Source organism: Rana temporaria, chromosome 5 (genome assembly GCF_905171775.1).
Source record: "Rana temporaria chromosome 5, aRanTem1.1, whole genome shotgun sequence".
Classification (NCBI taxonomy): Eukaryota; Metazoa; Chordata; class Amphibia; order Anura; family Ranidae; genus Rana; species Rana temporaria.
Window position 1 is genome coordinate 157,039,569 of NC_053493.1, and position 22,901 is coordinate 157,062,469.

Consider the following 22,901-nt stretch of genomic DNA (forward strand, 5'->3'; position numbering starts at 1 on the left):
TGATTATACATGACCTTGCATAAATAACTGGTTTCTTATAATAGTGTTTTGTAAGTAAATTACAGTTGAATTCCTAAAATAAAGAACAGTAGTAGTGACCATTCATTAAAGAAAGAAGAATAAAGCATTATAAAGGTAGCATTGAGTCATTTAATAACTCTAAACCAGTGGGAGTAAAACGGATATTATGATTTTAGGTAGCTATTTATATACCTTTGTGCAGTGACCAGGAACTGAAGAATATCATCATCTCCGGACAGGTGACTGGTATCAAAGATGACGCTGAAGTTATACTGTTGGGAACAAGCAAAACAAAACAGCTTTTCAATAAGTACCACTATAGTTATTATTATTAATAATGTGAATAACTTTAAAGAAAGTCATATATTTTACATATGTGATGATTACTGAGCTAAAGTCTTAACTTCAAGTTATAATTTTTAGCATGGAGCAAGTTTATAAGTATTCTAACTATACTTGGTAATCTTGCATTCTGTTTTATGTTGGCCATACACCAAATGATAAACAATTAATTATATATTTCTCATTTTAAATGATCTCTTGAAAACAGTAGATTAAAAAATTATAATTTAACACAATAAAAAAAAGGCCAGTTTGGTTAAATTGCATTATCTTTCAGATCCTGATCTTTAATTCAAGCAATTGTAATATCTATCATAGGTGTATTTTAAATGATAGAGACAGATTATCAATCAAACCCCCCCCCCCCCCCCCAAAAAAAAACACATGATACAAATGTTATTTTACTCACTGAACTGCAACTCAATTTATAAGTATTTGATCCCCGAGCAAAACATGACTTAGTACTTGGTGGCGAAACCCTTGTTGGAAAGCACAGGGGTGAGATGTTTCTTGTAGTTCATTACCAGGTGTTCGCACATCTCAGGAGGAAGTTTGATCCACTCTTCTTTACAGATCTTCTCTAAATCCTTAAGGTTTTTTGGCTGTCTCTTGGGAATTCAAAGTTGCTCCCTCAATAAATTTTCACTAGAGTTAAGGAGTCAGGAGTCTGGCTAGGCCACTGCATGCCCTTAATGTGCTTCTTCTTGAGCCACTTCTTTGTTGCCTTAGCAGGATGGTTTTGGTCATTCAGGAAGATCCATCCACAACCCATCATCCATGTTCTGGCTAAGGGAAGATTTTACAATACATGGCCCTGTCCATTGGCCCCTCAATGTGGCAAAGTCAGCCAGTGCATTTAATAGAGAAACAGCCCCAGAGCATAATGTTGCCACCTCCGTGCTTGACTGTAAGGATGGTGTTCTTAGTGTTATAGTCAGCATTTTTCTTCCCCCTAACATGGTGAGTTGGTTAATGCCAAAGAGCTTAATTTTGGTCTCATCTGACCACAGCATTTTCTCTCAATCCTTTCTCTGAATCATTTAGATGTTTATTGGCAAACTTCAAACTGGTCTATACATGTGCCTTCTTGAGGAGGGGAACCTTGCCGGCGCTGCAGGATTTCAATCTATGGCGGCGTATTATGTAACTAATGGTTTGTTTGGTGACTGTGGTTCCAACTGCCTTGAGATCATTCACAAGCTTCTATGTAGTTCTGGGCTGATCCCCCCACTTTTCTCATTATCATCCTTACCCCATGAGTCAAAATCCTGAACGGAGCTCCAGACCGAGGGCAATTGATGGTTATTTTGTATTTCTTCCATTTGCAAATAATCGCTCAAACAATTGTCTCCTTCTCACCAAGCTTCTTGCTGATGATCTTGTAGCCCATTACAGCCTTGTGTAGATCTACAATCTTGTCCCTGATGTCCTTTGACAGCTCTTTGGTCATGCCCATGATAGTGAGGTTTAAATGGAAGAAAGATTCTGTGGACAGGTGTCTTTTATACACACGAGTTGCTAGACACACCTTCTTAAATTGACAAGACTAATCTGTGTACCACATGAGCACATACTGTAGCCAGTCGGTGGCAGACAGAATTATTGTTGGTGTGTAGGGGATAAAATACTTATTTTACTCACTGAACTGCAACTCAATTTATAACATTTGTATCATGTGTTTTTTCTGGATTTTCAATTGATATTCTGTCTCTATCATTTAAAATACACCTATGATAAAGATTATAGACCCTTCATTTCTTTGTAAGTGGGCAAACTTACAAAATCTGCAGGGAATGTTACATGAGATGCTAAGTCAAATTATGGATCTGAGATCCGAACATTGGAAGATTGCTACCATGTGAACCTAGAAAAAAAAGACAAAGCCAAACAATAATACAAAGTCCATTTCAGAGGGTTAAGCACACAGGACAGGACTGACACCTAAATGTGCAAGGTCCACATTTACACATGTAGTTATGCGTTCCAAAATATACTAACTAATATCCAAGCAATATTATTCATATAACTTTACCTTAAAATTATAGGAAGAGGCTTGCATGACATATAATTGTGAAATTTAAATATTTTTTTACTTAAAATTTAGATTTTGGACTTTCACATATTTAATCTCTGCAAGCCAGGGAATCTTCTGTTAAGCAGAAGTTAAAACAGCACAGAAAAATATTTAAGACACAGGAGGCACTGTATGTCTTACATGCAAACTCTAGCATGTTAAACTTTTTGCTGGTACATTCCACTTTTATTTTTATGGGCAAAAACGTGTGTTTACATTCTTGCCCTGAATTAGGAATGCTTATATGTAATTGCTTCTGGCCTTTACAGTAATAAATCATTAAATGGAAGTACTGTGAAATGTACCATATATATCTGTTGTCAGTACTACACATAAAATAATAAAATAATGTGACAGTGCTTTAATGCTGGCATACACAGTAATTTTCTACCAATTATAACCACTTTGAAGCAGGTTTCTATTTTAGAAATGTCCAAAGTGATTAAAACAACCTGCAACCACTATTTTAGCTGTTCATGGTAGGTTGCCTGAAATTGCCAGAACATGTTATGCTTATGGCTAGCATAATATTTTCCCTGATTCCAACCTAAACTGATGGTGGTTTATTTACTAAAGTAGTGAATATTCAGTTAGTGATGTTAATAAAGTGATACTGTGGAAGTCAGGTCAAAACCTAACTAAGCTTAACCACTTCAATACCGGGCTTTAATACCCACCTCCATAACGGGCCTATTTTGGCACTTCTCTCCTACATGTACAAATCATCATTCTTTTGCTAGAAAATTACTCAGAACCACCAAACATTATATATGTTTTTTTTAGCAGACACCCTAGGGAATAAAATGGCGGTCATTGCAACTTTTTATCTTGCACGGTATTTGCGCAATCATTTTTCAAACGCCTTTTTTTTTGTAAAAAAAATGGTTTCATGAATTAAAAAATAACAAAACAGTAAAGTTAGCCCAATTTTTTGTAAAATATGAAAGATGATGTGACGCCGAGTAAATAGATACCTAACATGTCATCTATTAAAATTGCGCACACTCGTGGAATGGCGCCAAACTTTGTTACTTAAAAATCTCCATATGCGACGCTTTACAATTTTTACAGGTTACCAGTTTAGAGTTACAGAGGAGGTATAGTGCTAGAATTGTTGCACATGCTCTAACGCACGCGGCGACACCTCACATGTGTGGTTTGAATGACGTTTACATACGTGGGCGGGACTTACATGTGCGTCTGCTTCTGAGCGTCCGCTTTTGAGCGTCCGCTTCTGAGTGCGAGCTACCGGGAACAGGGGCGTTTTAATTTTTTCTTTTTTTACTTAGTTATTTATTTTTTGCACTTTTTTATTTATTTATTTTTTTCGATCGCTTTTATTCCAATTACAAGGAATGTAAACATTCCTTGTAATATGAATAATGTGTGACAGGTCCTCTTTAAGAAGAGATGCGGGGTCAATAAGACCCCACATCTCTCCTCCAGGCTGGAAAGAATGAGATTGTGAAAAAAATTCACAGATCTCATTCTTACTAGCCGCAATTGCAATTTGTTTACTTACGGGCCTCCGACGATCATAGAGATGACTGGTGACCATCTGGTCACCAGTCATCTCTATGCCTCCCATCCGGCGCACGGCGATCATCTCTCCGGGCCCCCGATGGCACAGGAGAGCCCCGAGAAGCACTGGATGGCGGGAGGGGGGGGATGTCCCCTCCCGCCGCCTATAAGAATGATGAAGCAGTGGAACCGCTGCTATGATCGTTCTTATGGTGCGCAGGATCGCTGCCGGAACAAAATGATATCTGAATGATGCCTCTAGGTGCAGGCATCATTCAGATATCACCGTACAAAGTAGAGGACGTCATATGACATCCACCCGGGATAAGAGATCCCCTTTTTGGACGTCATATAACGGTGTGCGGTATTGAAGTGGTTAAACCTACTCCCACTCTAATTCTAAGCCCTATACTAAATACTCTGTGAAGGAAAGATGCTTATACTTGTCTAATCTAATGCCTGGTACACACAATGAGATTATCGGAAGAAATTATTGTTCGTTTTTTTTTTTTTGCATGCTAATCTCATATGGAAAATGAAGAGTTTCCCTGGTGAGCGAGAGTAGCATAGTTGAGAGAGACCCGAGAACTACTTTTTATATAAATACGCAGTGGTCGTACCTGGCTATCTCTGGTATTGCACTTAGTAACACGGGTCAAATGCTTATTAGAATTTGTCTATGTTTGCCATATTCTTACTGTGGGGTCTTCATGGTATGAGACCCTATTCTTACCCATTGGAAGATATTGCTAATAACTTGTCTTTTCTTATATATCGTTCTCTATTTACATGACTGTACAATGTATGTGGCATTTCTCTTTTGTTTTTATTGTACTATTTTCAAAAAACATTCAATAAAATGTTTAAGAACAAGGAAAATTAAGAGTTTACAAGCATCATAAAAACGGTGAGGAATCACTCCAGAACTACAGGGGAGAATCTTGTCAATGATCTCAAGGCAGCTGGGACCATAGTCACCAAGAAAACAATTGGTAACACACTACACCATGAAGGACTGAAATCCTGAAGTGCCCACAAATTCCCCCTGCTCAAGAAAGCACATGTGTAGTCCCTTCTGAAGTTTGCTAATGAACATCTGAATGATTCAGAAGAGAACTGGGTGAAAGTGTTGTGGTCACATGAGACCAAAATCAAGCTCTTTGGCATCAATCAACTCCCCGTGTTTGGAGGAGGAGGAATACTACCTATGACCCCAAGAACACCATCCCCACCATTCAAACATGGAGGTGGAAATATTATGCTTTGGAGACGTTTTTTTGCTAAGGGCACAGGACAACTTCACCGCATCAAAGGGACAATCTTGGGTATGAACCTCCTTCCTTCGGCCAGGGCAATGAAAATGGGTCATGGATGGGTAATCCAGCATGACAATGACCCAAAACACATGGCCAAGGCAATAAAGGAGAGGCACATTAAGGTCCTGGAGTGGCCTAGCCAGTCTTTAAACCTTAATACCATAGAAAATATGTGGAGGGAGCTGAAGGTTCGAGTTACCAAAAGTCAGCCTCAAAACCTTAATGCTTTGGAGAGGATCTGCAAAGAGAAGTGGGACAAAATCCCTCCTGAGATGTGTGCAAACCTGGTGGCCAACTACAAGAAACATCTGACCGCTGTTATTGTCAACAAAGGTTTTGCCACCAAGTACTAAGTCGTGTTTTACTAAGGGGTCAAATACTTATTTTACTCATTAGAACGCAAATCAATGTATTTAAAAAACTTTTTTGAAATGTGTTTTTCTGGATTTTTTGTTGTTATTCTGTGTCTCACTGATAAAATAAACCTACCATTAAAATTCTAGACTGATCATTTCTTTGTCAGTGGGCAAACATAAAAAATCAGCAAGGGGTCAAATACTTTTTTTCTTTCACTGTACAGAGATCAAACAAATCCTCTTACATATGTTGTAACTGTTTATCTGCAGTCTTCTCTTCTCTACATTCGTTCAAAGCACTGCATTTATAATGCTTGGCTGAGCTGTCAGAAAAAAGGGGGCGGGGAGCTGAAGTCACACTCTGCAGAGCTCAGTACATAGAGCTCTGAGAGCTGATTGGAGGGAAGGGACTCACCCTCCTTCACAAAGCACAGAGGAACAGAGCTGAGGCTGTTAATCAGCTGGAGCTCCCTCCCCTCCTATAAAGGGATATGCTTTATTCATGTTACAACCATTTTAAAGCTGAACTCTGTATTTTAATATACTTTACATAGTTTGCTTGGGTCAGCTTGGCACAAACTATCTATGTCCCTCACTAACATGTGAGGCGGCTGAATGTGTGGTAAAAAATTGTATGTAGCTGAGGCTATATACAGCATACTGCTCTGTGTTCAGGGTTCAAGCCGACACTTCCTGTGTCATACCTGGGACGCAGTAGAGTCTATCACAGCAGTGCTCAGCCATTTAGAGAAAGCAATGTATTCTACCAATGTATACCAAGCTTTCTCTGATTGGCTTTGTCACAGAGGTGGGCTGATGATGTCACAACCTCTGATTTAGCCACTCAGAGGAAGCTTTGTATTCATTGCTAAAATGCATTGCTTTCTCTGAATGGCTGAGTACCACTGTGATAGACTTAGGTGTTCCGGGTATAAGACAGGAAGGTCTCGGCTTGAACCCGGAACACAGTGCTGTATGTAGCCTCAGCTACATACAGTTTATATCGCACATCCAGTGGCCTCACATGTTAGTAAGGGAGTAAATTAAAAGATGAAGTTCAACTTTAAAGCGGGAGTTCAACCAAAATTTTTTTTTTAGCATTAGATTGAGGCTCATTTTGTCAAGGGGAATCGGGTGTTTTTTTTAAATCGAAGCAGTACTTACTGTTTTAGAGAGCGATCTTCTCTGCCGCTCCCGGGTATGGTCTTCGGGACTGGGCGTTCCTATTTGATTGACAGGCTTCCGACAGTCGCATACATTGCGTCACGAGTAGCCGAAAGAAGCCGTACGCCGGTGCGGCTCTATACGGCACCTGCGCACCGACGTTCAGCTACTTTCGGAAAATCTTGACGCGATGTATGCGACCGTCGGAAGCCTGTCGGAAGCCTGTCAATCAAATAGGAACGCCCAGTGCCGCAGCCCATACCCGGAAGCGGCGGAGAAGATCGCTCTCTAAAACGGTAAGTACTGCTTCGATTTTAAAAAAACTACCCGATTCCCCTTGACAAAATGAGCCTCAATCTAATGTTAAATTTAGTTTTTCGGGTGAACCTCCACTTTAAGGTCTTTAATCCTTTTCTGTGTGATGACTGAAAACATTCATGGTAAACTTTCATCCAATGTCACTTTGAAAACAAACTCAAGACATCAAGCACAGTGCAGAGACCTTTTTGTGAACCCCGTAGGAAACTGGAAAAAATAATGAATTCTACAGCTGCTCTATCCTCCTCCCACATAATAGGCAAATTATAAAAGAAACTATGATTTCCATGTGTTTTGATGAATTGCTCCCTTTTCTGTGTAATGTAAGGTTCGGCTATGGGTTTTCATGCACCATTAATTAAAATAATCATAATATAACACACTGTTAATTATTTGGCTATACTGAGTTATAGTTGTTTTTGTGTAAAGAATATAACATGGATACAAAATACCAGTTGTACGTGTACACATAAACATCAAATATCATCAGTTGGAATGTACCCAGCTTGCTGAATACTCCTAGTGTATCTCTCGCGGCGTAAGGGCACGGAATTCAAATGCGGTGAGTAGGGGGCGTGTTTCATTTAAATGAAGCGCGTCTGCGCGCCGAACGAACTGCGCATGCCCCGTCCGTCAAAACTCCCAGGGTGCATTGCTCCAAATGACGTTGCAAGGACGTCATTGTTTTCGACGTGAACATAAATGGCGTCCAGCCCCATTCACAGACGACTTACGCAAACGATGTAAAATTTTCAAAATTATACGCGGGAACGATGGCCATACATAACATTGAGTACGCCACCAGATAGCAGCTTTAACTATACGCCGGAAAAAGCCGAACGGAAACGACGTAAAAGAATGCGACGGCCGCTCGTACGTTCGTGGATCGTCGGAAATAGCTAATTTGCATACTCGACACGGAATACTACGGAAACGCCACCCAGCGGCCGCCGGAAAATTGCATCTTAGATCCGACGGCGTACTAAGGCGTACGCCTGTCGGATCTAACACAGATGCTGTCGTATCTTGTTTGGTGGATACCAAAACAAAGATACGACGCGCAAAATTTAAAATTACGCGGCGTATCAACAGATACGCCGGTGTAATTTCTTTGAGGATCTGCCCCTTAGTATGTTGATCAGCACACTCGTACACTCATAGTTCATTCACACTACTACAGATACTGATATAGAGGTATGGGAAGAGCGCTCTAGGCATTGCACCCAGGATCCACTGATCGCAGGGGCAATGCTTTTGCAGGTTCATGTAAAAAATAAAAAAATAAAAATGAATGCACATTTTTTCCTGTAATAAGATGTGCATTTATTTTATTTTTTTTGGTAGGTGAACTTAGCCTTTATTTAAAAATCCAACTTTGCAACTTTCACTACTTGCTAAAAAATTTCATTTTCCTTTCCACAATGTTTATATATTCATATATAATAAAATATGCTATTTAAGGTAAATAAAATTAAATCCAACCTACAATTACATTTTTTTTTTTGTTTACAAACATGCCTTGTGCGCTAAAAGAGGAATTTCAGGTACTGATATTTTATACGTGGTTACATTGGTCCAGCTGATGCCCCTGGAAGCTGAATATCACCAAAGTAGACACCAGTAATCTCCACTTGTTCTGGGTCCCGTGCCAAGCTGCTTCCCTGCTGAATTCTGAACACAGGAGGTTGGCCACTTGGCATGGACATCATTCAGAGAACGCTTTGCATTCATTAAAAAAAGCAAAGCATTCTCTGAATGGCATCTGTGCCGAGTGGTCAACCTCTTGTGTTCAGAATACAGCAGGGCAGCTGCTCAGCGCGGGGACCAGAAGCAAGTGGAGATCACTAAAGTAGCTGTGTCTACTTTGGCTATTTTTCAGCTTCCAAGGGCATCAGCCAGGTGTGGTATAAAGTTACATTGGTTCAGGTTGGACCAATGTAACAATGTATAAATAATCCATCCCTGGAATTCCTCTTTAACACAAATGGCAGTAAACTATTCTCTTATGATACAATTGGTATTTAATATTTCATGCTGATCTGGGGGTGGGTATATACTGCTAAGGCACATCATAAGCAGTATGTTAAGTGGCCAGAGTTGTTATTAACAACTGTGCAAAATTGAGAGGTCACAATGTTTGCAAGCATATGAACTATAGACTGATACAATGGTACAAAAGACTTTTCATATCCATGTCAGTCCCTGAGCCCCCCCCCCCCCACACACACACACCTTTTCCATGCAGAATGTGTTTTGCTTAAGAGGTATGTCTGTATGTGCAGTTTGCTCTAAAATATTATACTTTTTTGTTGAGAAAAGACAGGTTTTAAATTTTGGAACAGATTTGGTACAGTAATTCCTTTCACGCAGGTTTGCTATCAAATTCTTGAAGGCATTGCAAGCATTTGACTTTTTTTTTTACTTTTTGTTGCTGTAATAGGTGGATACAAAGGACTGTTTCTGCTCTGTCACTAGATGGTCACTAGAGCTCAGAAAAATCATTATGATGTCAAAGATGATGTCACTGGGATTTCCCATGTAGCCCCAATGAAGAATTGCAGAATTTGAAGCCCAGGAGTTGACTCTCGTGCTTTACCCACAACTTTCTCCCCTTGTCCATTACATAAGATTATGGCTGACAGTAATATCCAAGAGAATAAAATTAGCATTTTTAGCATCCCAAGCTACAAGTAACATCTCTGGACCAAGCTAAATTTAAAAAGTACTTTTCCAGAGTTCTATTTTAAATAGCTATATGGGAGCAACCCAGCTCATTTTACTCGTTATCTGTCAATAATAGAAAAAAAAAAACATTTGTTTTAACAAACTGGGATAGAGAAAATACAAGTTTCAGCTTTCACTCTCTTATTTGCATTAAAGTGATTTTAAAATCTTTTTTTTTTATAAAAAAAAAAAAAAAGTTATACTTACCTGCTCTGTGAAATGATGTTGCACAAAAACATCACTTATCTCCTCTTCTGGCAGTCTCCATTGGTGGTGCTGCTCCTCCCTCTTTCAAGTGCCTCCTGTAGCAAGCCAGGTGCTAAGGAGGCACCCATGCATGTGCACTCCTAAACCAGGCTGTGTGCATCCAAGCCACATCTCTGCTCCCTTAGCAGAGGAGTTTGGCTGACATCAACTGTAGCCTATGGCTCTGCTGCCCTCAATTTCACCTGTGAAAGCAGGAAGTGAGGGGAGCGGTGCTGGAGATGGAGACAGCACTGGAGCAGTGACATGGAGCCAGGTAAGTGTTTAGTGACAGGGTGTAGAACAGGTAGTGGGGCATATGTTACCTTAATGCAGAGAGTGTATTCGGTGAAAAAAATTTAGACTTTAGAACAACTTCAAGTAAGTAGCCATGCTTTTCTTTTTTTGCAAGCTCACCTTGTGTTTATTTTTGACATTTTGATTTACACTGTAATCAGATTGGTTGTTATGCACCAGGTTTTTCCAAATATCCATATTCTGATATGATTAATCTTATAAAACGGCATATTATTAGTATTTTTGAGAGCTTCGGAAAAGCTTTGAAATTAACTAAAATAATTAGCACTCAATAATCATAGCCAAACTGTAGCTTGAGGTGCCTTACCTTAGTCCTGGATCTCATGAATGGAAACCCCACACTGCACTTGAAGTAGTCTTCATCCAACAATTCACAGGCAATGCCTTGCTCCTCCTAAGAAGAGAAAATGGCATAAATATAAGATGTCAGTGCTGCCATTTAAATGTGGTACCATGGTCTAACTGATTAAAAACTTACACCTATATACAGGGCTTTTTTTCTCAGACAATAGGTGCAGGAACTTCCCCTTTCTGAGTCACCCCTTTTTCCCTGCCCCTACCCACCTCCGAGTACCGTCCATTGGTCCCATCCTATACCCAACTCCCAGTACCGCCCATTTTAGAAAATACAGAACCAAGTATAATTTTGTGGTGCTAAGAAATTTGTATGGAATGTGGTAATGATATCAAGAAAATCAGTAAAATAGATCCCCTGCAGCCAGCAACAATAGATCCCTCTAACAACAATAGGCCAGCGACAACAAACCCCCCAGCAACAATCGACTCCCGGCAGCAGTGCTGGGACAAGGTCATCCAGCGCCCAGGGCAAAGATGCCAAACTGCGCCCCTCCTTTCCCTAAGGGGTAGGGTCAGGGTGCCCCCCATACCTGCAATGAACCATTCCGCCAGGGGTAGCCGTCCCTCCTGCCCACCCCTTGTCCCGGCCCTGCCCGGCAGCATCAACAGATCTCCGCACAGCCAGCATTGATAGACTCTCTGGCAGCCATCAACAATAGCCCTCTCCTCCAACAGTAGATCTCTTGCAGCAAAAACTGGCCCCCCAGCAACATAAGACCCACCCCCAACAACAATATGTCCCCACCAGCAACAATAGACCTCCTCAGCAACAATAGACCCCCCTGAAAAAATAGATCCCCTCCAGTTAGAATAAATCCCCCAGCAGTGAGCATCAATACCCTGCAGCACACCCCAGCACCGCTTGCCATTACATACAGTCAGTCCAGGAGGTGCCGGAACAGCGTTCCCCTGCGTTCCCGCTGAAAAAAGCCCTGCCTATATTCATTGTACATAAGGGCTAATGCTCTGAGGTGTTATTATCAAAACAGCTTTTTGTGCTTTGCACATGCTATGCCATGAAAATGGGGTGTCACGTGCTACTTTTTAACCCAGAAATCCAAGGAGCTGAAGCATTAATCTTTGGTTACCATGACAAGTGTCTATTATGAAGTCCTTTTCTGCTTTTAGCTTGCTTATCCTTTTATAGCTGCTAAGAAAACCTTTTTGTCTATTGACAATATTGAAAAGGGGATTTTAGAGAGAAGAACAATGCACAGCTAATACCTTGCTACGCTAACAATTGAGGCTCACACTACCAGAGAAAAGACTTTGAATTTGACTAACATTCCTTAATTTTTTATTTTTTGGAATGCTGCTGATGTTATCTTAACCACTTCCTTACTGGGCACTTAAACCCCCTTCCTGCCCAGACCAATTTTCAGTTTTCATCGCTTACGCACTTTGAATGACAATTGCGCGGTCATACAGCGATGTACCCAAATACATTTTTTATCTTTTTTTCACACAAATAGAGCTTTCTTTTGGTGGTATTTAATCACCGCTGGGGTTTTTATTTTCTGCTAAACAAACAAAAAACATAGAAAATTTTGGGGAAAAAAATCATGTTTCATAGTTTGTTATAAAATTTTGCAAACAGGTAATTTTTCTCCATCATTGATATGCACTGATGAGGGGGCACTGGCGGGCACTGATAGACTGCGCTGGTGGGCACTGATAGTAACAGATAAGGCGGCACTGATGGGCACAAAAAAGGCGGCACTGATGGCCACTGATGGGAGGCACTGATAGGTGACACTGATGAGCACTGGTAGTGGACACTGATAGGCGGCACTGGTAGATGACACTGATAGGTGGCACTGTGGGCTCTGATGGGTGGCACTGTGGGTGGAACTGTGGGCACTGATGGGTGGTACTGTGGGCACTAGTAGGCAGCACTGTTACTCACTGGCAGGTGGCACTTCTCCTTCATCAGGACCGATATCCCTCTGACAGCCGCCAGTGATCGGCTATTTTTTTTCTCCTCACGCTATCAGCGTGAGGAGAAAAAATAGCCGATTACTGTCTCAGTTTACATCACATGATCAGCTGTCATTGGCTGACAGCTGATCACGTGGTAAGGGGTCGGGATCGACTCGCTGATCACAGAGCAGGGCACGCAGGCTGCCAACATACTATGTTGATGTAGGGAGACCCATAAATTGTCCTTAGTGATCCCATAACACCATGTACAGCATTAGGGTCCACACAAAGCTGTTTATAGAATAATTTTTGTCTCCCCTATGTTGCCCTTCAAGTCACTTAAAATGGCCCTCCCTGCCATTGTTCACACTTCTTCCCATCTTTTTTTAAAAAGCAACATGTTCCTCAAATATGTGCTACGCCTAAAAAAAACACCAGATTTTTATTCACAAATGACTTCAAAAAGGTTTGGATTTGATATTGTCCAAATCCTGAACATTTTGACTTGTTTGGTCAAACTGTTCTGTAATTTCATATTCAAGCAAAACTGCTTACAAGAATCATGTTGATAGGAGACAGGAGAGCAACAGAGGAAAGTGCTAATCAATCTGCTAATCAATTAACTGCTTCAAACAAAACATGTATCCATGCCACAAAAACACGTCTCACCTCCAGACTTCCAATGTGCATGGTTATCATTGGTGCCACTAGACTCAGAATGAAGAAAGTCCAACACTCCATGTAAAACATAGCTCTGTTCCTGCTGTTGTAAGGCCCCGTACACACGTCTGAGGAACTCGATGGGCAAAAAACATCGTTTTGCTCGTCGAGTTCTGTGTGAAGCCGCCGAGGTTCTCGGCGAGCCAACTTTCCTCATTGAACAACGAGGAAATAGAGAACATGTTCTCTATTTGGCTCGACAAAGAACTTGTCGGCTTCCTCGGCCGAAAGTGTACACACGTCGGGTTTCTCGGCAGAATTCAGCTCCGATCGAGTTTCTGGCTGAATTCTGCCTAGAAACTCGGTCGTGTGTACGGGGCCTAAGAGATGTATCTTACATGGAATGTTGGCCTTCCTTCATGCTGTATTGCTTGCCGTACAGAGAAATTAGGCACCCTGGCCAGAGAGAACTGTGCTGTGCATCAAAGCTGTGCAAATCTCAAAACCGGTTGGACAAAAATACAAATCTTTTGGCAGGTAAAACAGATATTATATATATTGATATTCCAGAAAAATATAAAAATAAAATAAAAACAAGTGTACAACGTATCGATATAGAGGGAAAAAATACATACTGTACAACATTTGACATGTGTCCACTTAATATACAATATAATGTCAATACAGTAAAGCACCAGCCAATCATATACAGTATATCATCATATATCATTGAATTATAGAAATTTACACTGGTACGACATACGCTCTGAATTTGGGAGCACATGTCGCATGACATGTGTAAGGCTGGGTTCACACTGGTGCGACAAACGCTCCGACATTGGGAGCACAAGTCGCATGATTTGTGAAAATCATTTATTCCCTATGAGAGCCATCTTAACTGGTCCGACAGAAGTAGGTCCGACTTTGAAAAAGGTTCCTGCACTACTTTGGTCCGACTTTGGTCCTACTTAAGCCCATTGAATATCATTGAAGTCGGATCAAAGTAGGATCCTTGTCTTAACCATCCTACTTTGACATCCAACATGGTGATTACAGCAGCAGTAAAAGGAATTTATGTCACTCTGGGATTGTTTTGATTGTTCAAAAGACAAGTTGTACTATCTCAAAGTGGGACCAAAATCTTATCTTGTTCATTCAAGTCGGATGGAAGTAGGACCGATGTAGGACAGATGTAGGAGGGCAAAGTAGAATGATAGTCGTACAACAGTTGTGTGGTATCAGTGTGAACCCAGCCTAAATTAATGATTCCCTATGAGAGCCGTCTTAATTGGTCTGACACAAGTCGATCCAACTTTGAAAAAGGTTCCTGCACTACTTTGGTCCAACTTTGGTCCTACTTCAGCCCATTGAATATCATTGAAGTCGGATCAAAGTCGGTTCATTGTCCTAACCATCTGACTTGTGACATCTGACATGATGATTACAGCAGCAGTAGAAGGAATTTGTGTCCCGCTGGGATTGTTTTGATTGGTCAAAGGACAATTCAGACTCAAAATTGGAGAAAAATCTTATCCTGTTCATTCAAGTCAGATGGAAATAGGACCAAAGTAAGATCGATGTAGGACCGATGTTGCAGGGCTAAGTAGAATGGCAGTCATACAACAAAGTTGTGACGTACAAGTGTGAACCCAGCCTAAGTCCCCTTTCACACAATGCGCAATTTTACCACAATTTTGCGGCTGCTATTTAACCGCAATTTCACCCACGATTTTAGGGAATGCCTGTGTTAGGCCACGTACACACGATCGGTTAAACCGATGAGAACGGTCTGATGGACCGTTTTCATCGGTCCAAACCGATCGTGTGTGGGCCCCATCAGTTATTTATCCATAGGTTAAAAAAAAGCAATCTTGTTTTAAATTTAACCGATGGATACCTAACCGATAGAAAAAAAACGATCGTTTGTAGACACGTCCATCGGTTAAAAATCTACGCATGCTCAGAATCAAGTCGTTGCATGCTTGGAAGCATTGAACTTTTCAGCACGTCGTGTTTTACACCGCGTTCTGACACGTTTTTTAACTGATGGTGTGTAGGCACGACTGACCATCAGTCAGCTTCATCAGTTAACCGTTTTTCATCGGATGGACCGATCGTGTGTACAGGGGATAACTCGCATCAAAGTCAGACCAAAGTATTACAGGGAATACTTTGAAGTCGCACAGATATGAATGGTACTCATTGTAAATCATAGGGTAAGACTTGCCATGCGACTTTGCAGTCCCAAGTCGCAGGATAAGTTGCACAAGTGTGAAACGGGCCTAAGTAAGATAATAGTCAGTCCGAGTTGTAGAATGCGATTCAAACCAGGGGGACGAAAGTTTTTGAATTTCTTCAGACATCCTCAAGCCTCATATATTATATTATATATAGGGATTGTTTGGTTAACCAATCCAAGCCATTGTGTTCGAATAGGAGGAGTCTCTGACAAGTAGCACCTTATACAAGATCAATGCAAATTGGCAAAATTCATAGAGTAAACCAAGAATCTTCAGCTTCACAAGCACATAATGATCATTGTTTAGGTGGTAGATTACAAACTACACAGCATCACAGTTTTATAAGCACTTAAACAACAGCATTTAAGTCAACCAGGAAAACACTATAAAATTGTCATCACAGAAGCAAGTAGAGGAAATAACACATCATGTCACCAACACATGCACGCTTTTCAAACAATAAAAAATATATATAGAACAGAAGTCTGATTGACGTCACTCCATCCTAGCTATAAGAAGCAACATCCCGTTGCTAGATCCTAATCTTTGATCACATGTATGTGCCTAAATACATGTATGTGAAACTTTGAAAAGCAAGTCTAAAGCAAAATCTATTTTCTCAGATCTGGTTTACACAACAAAATAAATGGATCAATTTTTATAAATCACAATTTTTTATGCAATGCTCCGTACACACGATAGGTTAGTCTGATGAAAACAGTCTGATGGACCATTTTCATCAGACCAAACCAATCGTGTGTGGGCCCCATCGGTTATTTATCCATAGGTTAAAAAAATAGGAACTTGTTTTAAAATTATCTGATGGATAAAAAAACTATAGAAAAAAATGATCGTCTGTATGTACGTCCATCGGTTAAAAATACACGCATGCTCAGAATCAAGTCGACGCATGCTTGGAAGCATTGAACTTCATTTTTTTCAGCACGTCGTTGTGTTTTAAGTCACCGCGTTCTGACACGATCGTTTTTTTAACTGATGGTGTGTAGGCACGACTGATGAAAGTCAGCTTCATCGGATAACTGATGGAAAAATTCATCAGACCGTTTTCATCAGACTAACCTATCGTGTGTACAGGGCATAATTGTATTTATTTAATAATGAATTAATGGCATTTCTGTTATTTCATGAGCATTAGCTGTTAAGCTAATTTACTATTTGTTTGCTACTGTAAGTATTTGGCAAAGATCATGGTAAGTACTAGACATAAACTGGTCACTCCAGGATGTGCAGATCAACCTGCCTGTCATTCTCAGGTAGATATCTTCTTTCCAATCTAATATTTAAACTGAAGCAGACAATTAATAGATTTAATCTTCATGCAAACAGAAACAAATGAACGTTGCCCCATGATTCCGTTATTTCTTTACTTTAATTTAAAAAAAAATTTTTATAGAATTAACATAAAAGGTTTAATATATTAAAAAAGAAAATGCAGAGTATTACATCTTCTCAGAATTGGAGTTTCTGCCCATAATGACAATTTTCCTGCTAAATGCAAAAGGGTTTACCCTTTTGGTCACTGTAGGCTACCTCTCTGTGGGCTGCATGCACAGTACTTGTATGCTGAAAGTGAATTTTAGCACCTTTTCTTATCTGCCAAGTGCACTGCACAATGTCATGTCTGCTGAATATTTTGCAGCTTATTCAAGTAACTTTTTAAGTCCTAATTAGTGACAGGAACATACTCCAGCAGGTATATCTACACAGGTAGAATAGTCATCTTTATCCAAACAGATGTAAGGTGTCAAGGCGGATGCTGATTGTCTCAAAACTAGATAGGAGATGTCAAAGTTGTGAACCACTCCATTATAGTTATATAAGCCCAATTTTCATGATGTCAAATAACTCACATAGGTGTTAAAACTTCAGAAAAACTTAAGGAAAAAGGAACACTCTTTCAAGGACAAGAAGTTGCACATTTTGGGCAAAGAGGACAATTAATTTGCAAATGGCATGAAAGAAGTAGTCTATGTCAAATTGGAAAAAAGCATCCCTAAGGTCGAAATGCCTTCTACATATCTATGTTCCACATACCGTAAGTATAATGTCATTTTAACAATCTTTACCCCAGAAGGTTGACAACAATTCATACCTTCAGCCATGTAAATGGGAGGATTAACACCTATATCAACTTCTGACACCAAGGGGGTAGAATTATGTAAGTAGCACAGAGTGATTCCACAATTTTGACACTTTGACAACTTGGACAATCAAAATCGTACTTGGCACAGTCTGTGGTGAATGAATTTAGGTGACTGTGCAACCTGTGTTGATATACAGTAAATTAATTATGTGCCTGGCACTCATAACTGAAGAAGTGGCTTGGATAAACTTGAAACATCTTCAATAAAACAGATCAAATTCAGTTATTCTTACTGACATGACTAACTACCACTAGCTTTTTACTGTGCACATTCTTAAGTCTTTTAACAGGTTAAAGCGAAGTTCCGGCCACAATTTCACTTTTTAAATATAAATACCCCTGTAATACACAAGTTTAATGTATTCTAGTAAAGTTAGTCTGTAAACTAAGGTCCGTTTTGTTAGGTTGTTACAACATTTAGACACTTTATAAAATAGAAATTGACTGGGGCCATCTTAAGTGTGGGCATCATGAAGCCAGACTGTATGACTTCCTGGATTTCAGCCTTGCAGACCTCACACATGCTCAGTGCTGCACAAGCAGTGTCAGATCAGGTTTCAGCACCTGTGTTGTCCAAGTCACATGATTCTTTGAGACTGGGGAGTGCACAGACTCCTGGAAAGTTACACCCACTACATTCCCAGGAGTCTGTGCAGTGTAGTTAGGAAGCATTAAGCACCTAGGTGCAGGAAGTGGGAAGATTAACTATTCTGCCTAGCAACAACACTTTGAAGGTATCTAAAAAAAAAAAAAAAATTCGTAAAGGACTAATGACATTTTTTTAAAACTACTGATGTAATGTTATATTTATGGGTGGAACTCCACTTTAAGTTAAGTCACGTCCCTTTATCAATTTGGCCAGATCTAGTTTATGTCACATGCCACTTTCTTATCACTCGTTAAATTGTTCTCTCATGTTTACATCTTTAAGGTCTAGGGGTTTCCAAACTATGGCCCGCAGACCAAATGTTTTCTGCTGCAAGATTGTATGTGGCCCACAGCTAGGGTCTGTGGCCTCAGGTCAGCCAATGGTCTCCAGTTTAATTTTTGCCAGCTTCCACAACACCCCCATACCACCGTTTCCTGCACATGAAAAAGTTCATAGCCTGTAACTGTGTAAGGGTGGACTTTGATATAAGGGGGGGGGGGGGAGGACTCTAATGAGGTACAATTGTGCAAGATTCAAATGGTCTCAAGGTAATTTGGAGTTTCTTTGTTTTACTAAAGTTGTTGTTTGCTAAATCAAATCATGCTAATTGCAAAATAGCCTTACATTAAAACATATTCATCCCTTTAAATGTTAATCATTCGTTTATTCAGATTTTTTTTCACATCCTGCAAGTATTTATAAAATATATGATGTGGCCCTCATACTGAAAGTTTGTAGACCCCTGCATTGTTTTTATGTAATTAGTAAAAATACACGTCCCATGCTCAGTCCCATAACTAGGTTTTCACTATCTTACAACAGTGTGCATTAAATGAAAGGCATTAAATGAAAGTGTGTATTTCAGTTGTCTACGAGGGTGTGCTTGATTTACATTGGCTTTCATCTCACAGAATGACTAAGAGGAAGAGGCAGCCTCCTGGGAGGAAGGAGATAATTTCTAGTGAAAATGCCCTTTTCTTTTATCTGGTGTATCAAGAGCGATTATTTAGGCAATAATTACCACAGCAGAGTGATTTACAGATTTATGAATTTTCCATTATTTGACTGTAAAGACAGATGACACTATCTAAACATGTTATATGTCCAACACTGGAAAGAATAGAAAGGCTCCAAATAATATTGCAATGAAGTGTGCTCTGTGTTTCTACCACCCATTATGCTACAGTGTATATGGGGGACAGTACATTGGCTACATGTTTAGTGATTTTACATTGTAACATGGAAAAATTCAATGAACACTTTCTGCAGTATACACTGTGTAGATTTTCTCTGTGTGTGTCTGTGGGCTTCCTGAGATGTTTTGGTTTCTTTCCCCAATATAGAATTCTTATGGAAGGTTTAAAAAGACCTGCCATTGCTGATCTCTCTTTCTTAAAATGCTAATTTCTTGGCTGTCACATTGATCCAAAGGATGCTGTATTTGCTATGAAATCAATGTGAAACACGTATACAGGTGTAGCGGGTAGCTGTTTTTCTCTGCTGGCCCTGCCGAGACCGAGGACGAGAGGGCATCCGTGATAGGCGGAACACTGAACAGACGCTCTGCTGGGAAGCTGAGTGTTCCGCCTATCACAGAACAGCACGAGGAGGAGGCGCGACTTTTGAAAAATGGACGGCCGCGGCCTGACTGAGAGTCTGCGTGTTAGGTACCGGTGTATAAGACGACCCCCGACTTTTAAGAAGAATTTCATGTGTTAAGAAGTCATCTTATACGCCGGAAAATACGGTAGTCAGAGGATTAGTTGTCTTGATTTGTTTTCAAATTTGGGCCTCTGTTCCAGCCATGGCTGTACTGCAGGTGACCACTATTGTTGTCTGGGGTGTCGGTTCCACCCCAGGCCAAGGGTGGCAGCAGTCAGATAAGGTGCATTGGGTGTTTTCCTCAGCAGACAATCAGTGGGGTTTGATCACCTCGCTGTGCATGCTGGGGGAGAGTACTTAAGGGACAGAAGTCATTAGTTCTGGGTCGTCGTTGTTCACCCTGGGCAGTTGTCCCACCACCCCTGAGTGTGGCCGGGGGTGTGTGTTCAAGAGTTTCTGGCTCTGGGGCCACGTTCGTCCGGAGTCGTGATTTACCAGGTAGGCCCAGTAGTCAGACTGGGTCTACATTAATAGAGTGGTCCTGCGCTGTTCGTCATGAGGGAGGAAGCCGCCAAATGAAGTTCCTGTTCTGGAGAGCACAGAGCACGAGGCTGGTACACTCGGGGGAGGCCTAGACTTCATTGAAGGACGCACCATTACTGAAAGGCTGGATGATGGTCGCCTGTCAGTACTGAATTGACTAAAGTTTATTCAAGAGAGATCCGGGTGCTTAATCCTGAGTGGGAAGGATTCTGGATCGAGAATATCTCCATCTTTGGGAAGATCTGTGGCAGAGACTTTGCTAAAGTTCCATGTGACACCCTGGCTGCTAGGCTGGTGAGAGAGGCCTGTCCAGTCCTATACCCACTCTGGCTAGAGTGGTGATGAGAGTTTATCGCTGAAAGGCCAGCCTAAATAGACAGCTAAGATACGACGGCGCCTGCGGTCGTATCTTAGCTAGATTTAAGTGTATCTCAATTTGAGAATACACTTAAATTTACGACGGCGCAGATTCAGAGTTACGACGGCGTATCTACTGATACGCCGGCGTAACTTTCTCTGAATCTGGCTATTTGAGTCTTGTCATGTAGGATAGGAATAATATGCATGCTTATTCATACACAGGGTTGTAACAGATAATTGATCTACGAAAACATCTCCAATTCTGTCACAATAAATAGCCTTTCAGAGCACCTACAGTATATCAAATAGACTATGTGGTGGCTTTGTGAATATATTACCTCTTTATTTAATAAATATATATTAAAAGGTATCTTCAAAACCAATGTTAGCAAGCACTACACCACTGACTACTACAATGACCACTAACATAGGGGCACTTCTTCACTAACAAAGTAAGGGTACACTTCTCCTGACTTACAGCTTGTAGCTCACATTTTGCACAAGGTTAGGTTGCTAAGCCACACCCATTTTATGAGCCATGCCATGAGAGATTACACAGACAATGCTGTGTAGAGGTAAAAAGACTCCTAGTGCTAGCTGAAAATGGCTACTAGAAAAAATATAACCATTAATTTATTATATGGGTACATTTTTAATTTTTTTTTTTTAAATACCTACAGCATAAGAACAAAATCAAGGATTACTTCTATGGCGATTGTTATATGTTTGTGTATGGCTTTGCTGATATTTGGGTAATAATTCTCTTCTTGGGTCCCGCTACACCAACAATTTTCTTCTTCGGGTACTCCAATTAAAATTGTTAGGAAACCCTGATCTAAGCGATGTTAGTTAGCTTAATATATTTCTTTAGTAACATAGGCAGAGTTTAGTACATTGCTAGGTTCAGGCTACATTATGTCCTGAAAATACTGTTTGACAGAGCAAGGCCATAAAATAAACAACTGGTAAAAAAAAAAAAAAATGAAAATATACAACCTCACAGTGTTTGGCATTGGTTAGTCTTATCTAAATATCTAATCAAACATCACACTTGCCCAGCAGTCCTAAGATCCTGGGGGACCTATAACTATACCCTACAGAGTCTTTCTGCCTATCTGGTGTTTTGTTGATGCTGAAAAACATATTTATACAAAAACCTTTCAAAAGTATGGCAAATACAGTAACATTTTGCTTTTGTTTGAAACCACTATTTACACAAAAGGCTTTCAGAAGTTGGCAACAGTGTGCATTTATGTTTAATCAAGCTTAGAGTTATAGAAAAATTGTACATTTTCACAGAAGGTAAATATGATAAATGTTAAGACAGCACAAAAATTGTATTGTTTTTTTTTTATTTGCATAAAATATGATTTATCTACATACTGATGAGTGAGTATATATAAATGCTTCATAAAAGCTGCCAAACAATTGCTAAAACATACGAAATATTGCCAATTAATGCTAGTACCAGACATTCAATCATTTATAACATGCATTAATTCAACTATACTATAGAGCTAAATAAACTGCAATTGGTGGTTGTATATGTGCAGATTGTGCTGTTCAAATAGGATTCCTGATCATTTGTTATTAACCACTTAAGCTCCGGACCATTTTGTTGTTAAATGACCGGGCCACTTTTTGCGATTCGGCACTGCGTCGCTTTAACTGACAATTGCACGGTCGTGCGATGTGGCTCCCAAACAAAATTTACATGTTTTTTTTTCCACAAATAGAGCTTTCTTTTGGTGGTATTTGATCACCTCTGCGGTTTTTATTTTTTGCGCTATAAACAAAAATAGAGCGACAATTTTGAAAAAAACAAAACAATATTTTTTACTTTTTGCTATAATAAATATCCCCAAAAAATAAAAATAAAAATGTTTTCCTCAGTTTAGGCCGATACGTATACTTCTACATATGTTTGGTAAAAAAAAACAAAAAAACACAATAAGCATTTATTGATCGGTTTGCGCAAAAGTTATAGCATTTTTATGGTATTTTTATTA

The 22,901-nt window shown here is 40.0% G+C and overlaps 1 protein-coding gene across 1 annotated transcript in view; it reads right to left on the reverse strand.

Annotated features, from left to right (window-relative positions):
- ITGA9 (integrin subunit alpha 9) overlaps window positions 1-22,901 on the reverse strand; it is a 487,954-nt gene that overhangs the window by 74,485 nt on the left and 390,568 nt on the right. Inside the window, exons 19-20 of the mRNA XM_040353279.1 lie at window positions 10,705-10,791; window positions 214-293 (exon numbers count right to left, since the gene is read on the reverse strand). Coding sequence (XP_040209213.1) covers window positions 214-293; window positions 10,705-10,791 — 167 coding nt within the window. The remainder of the gene's footprint in view (window positions 1-213; window positions 294-10,704; window positions 10,792-22,901) is intronic.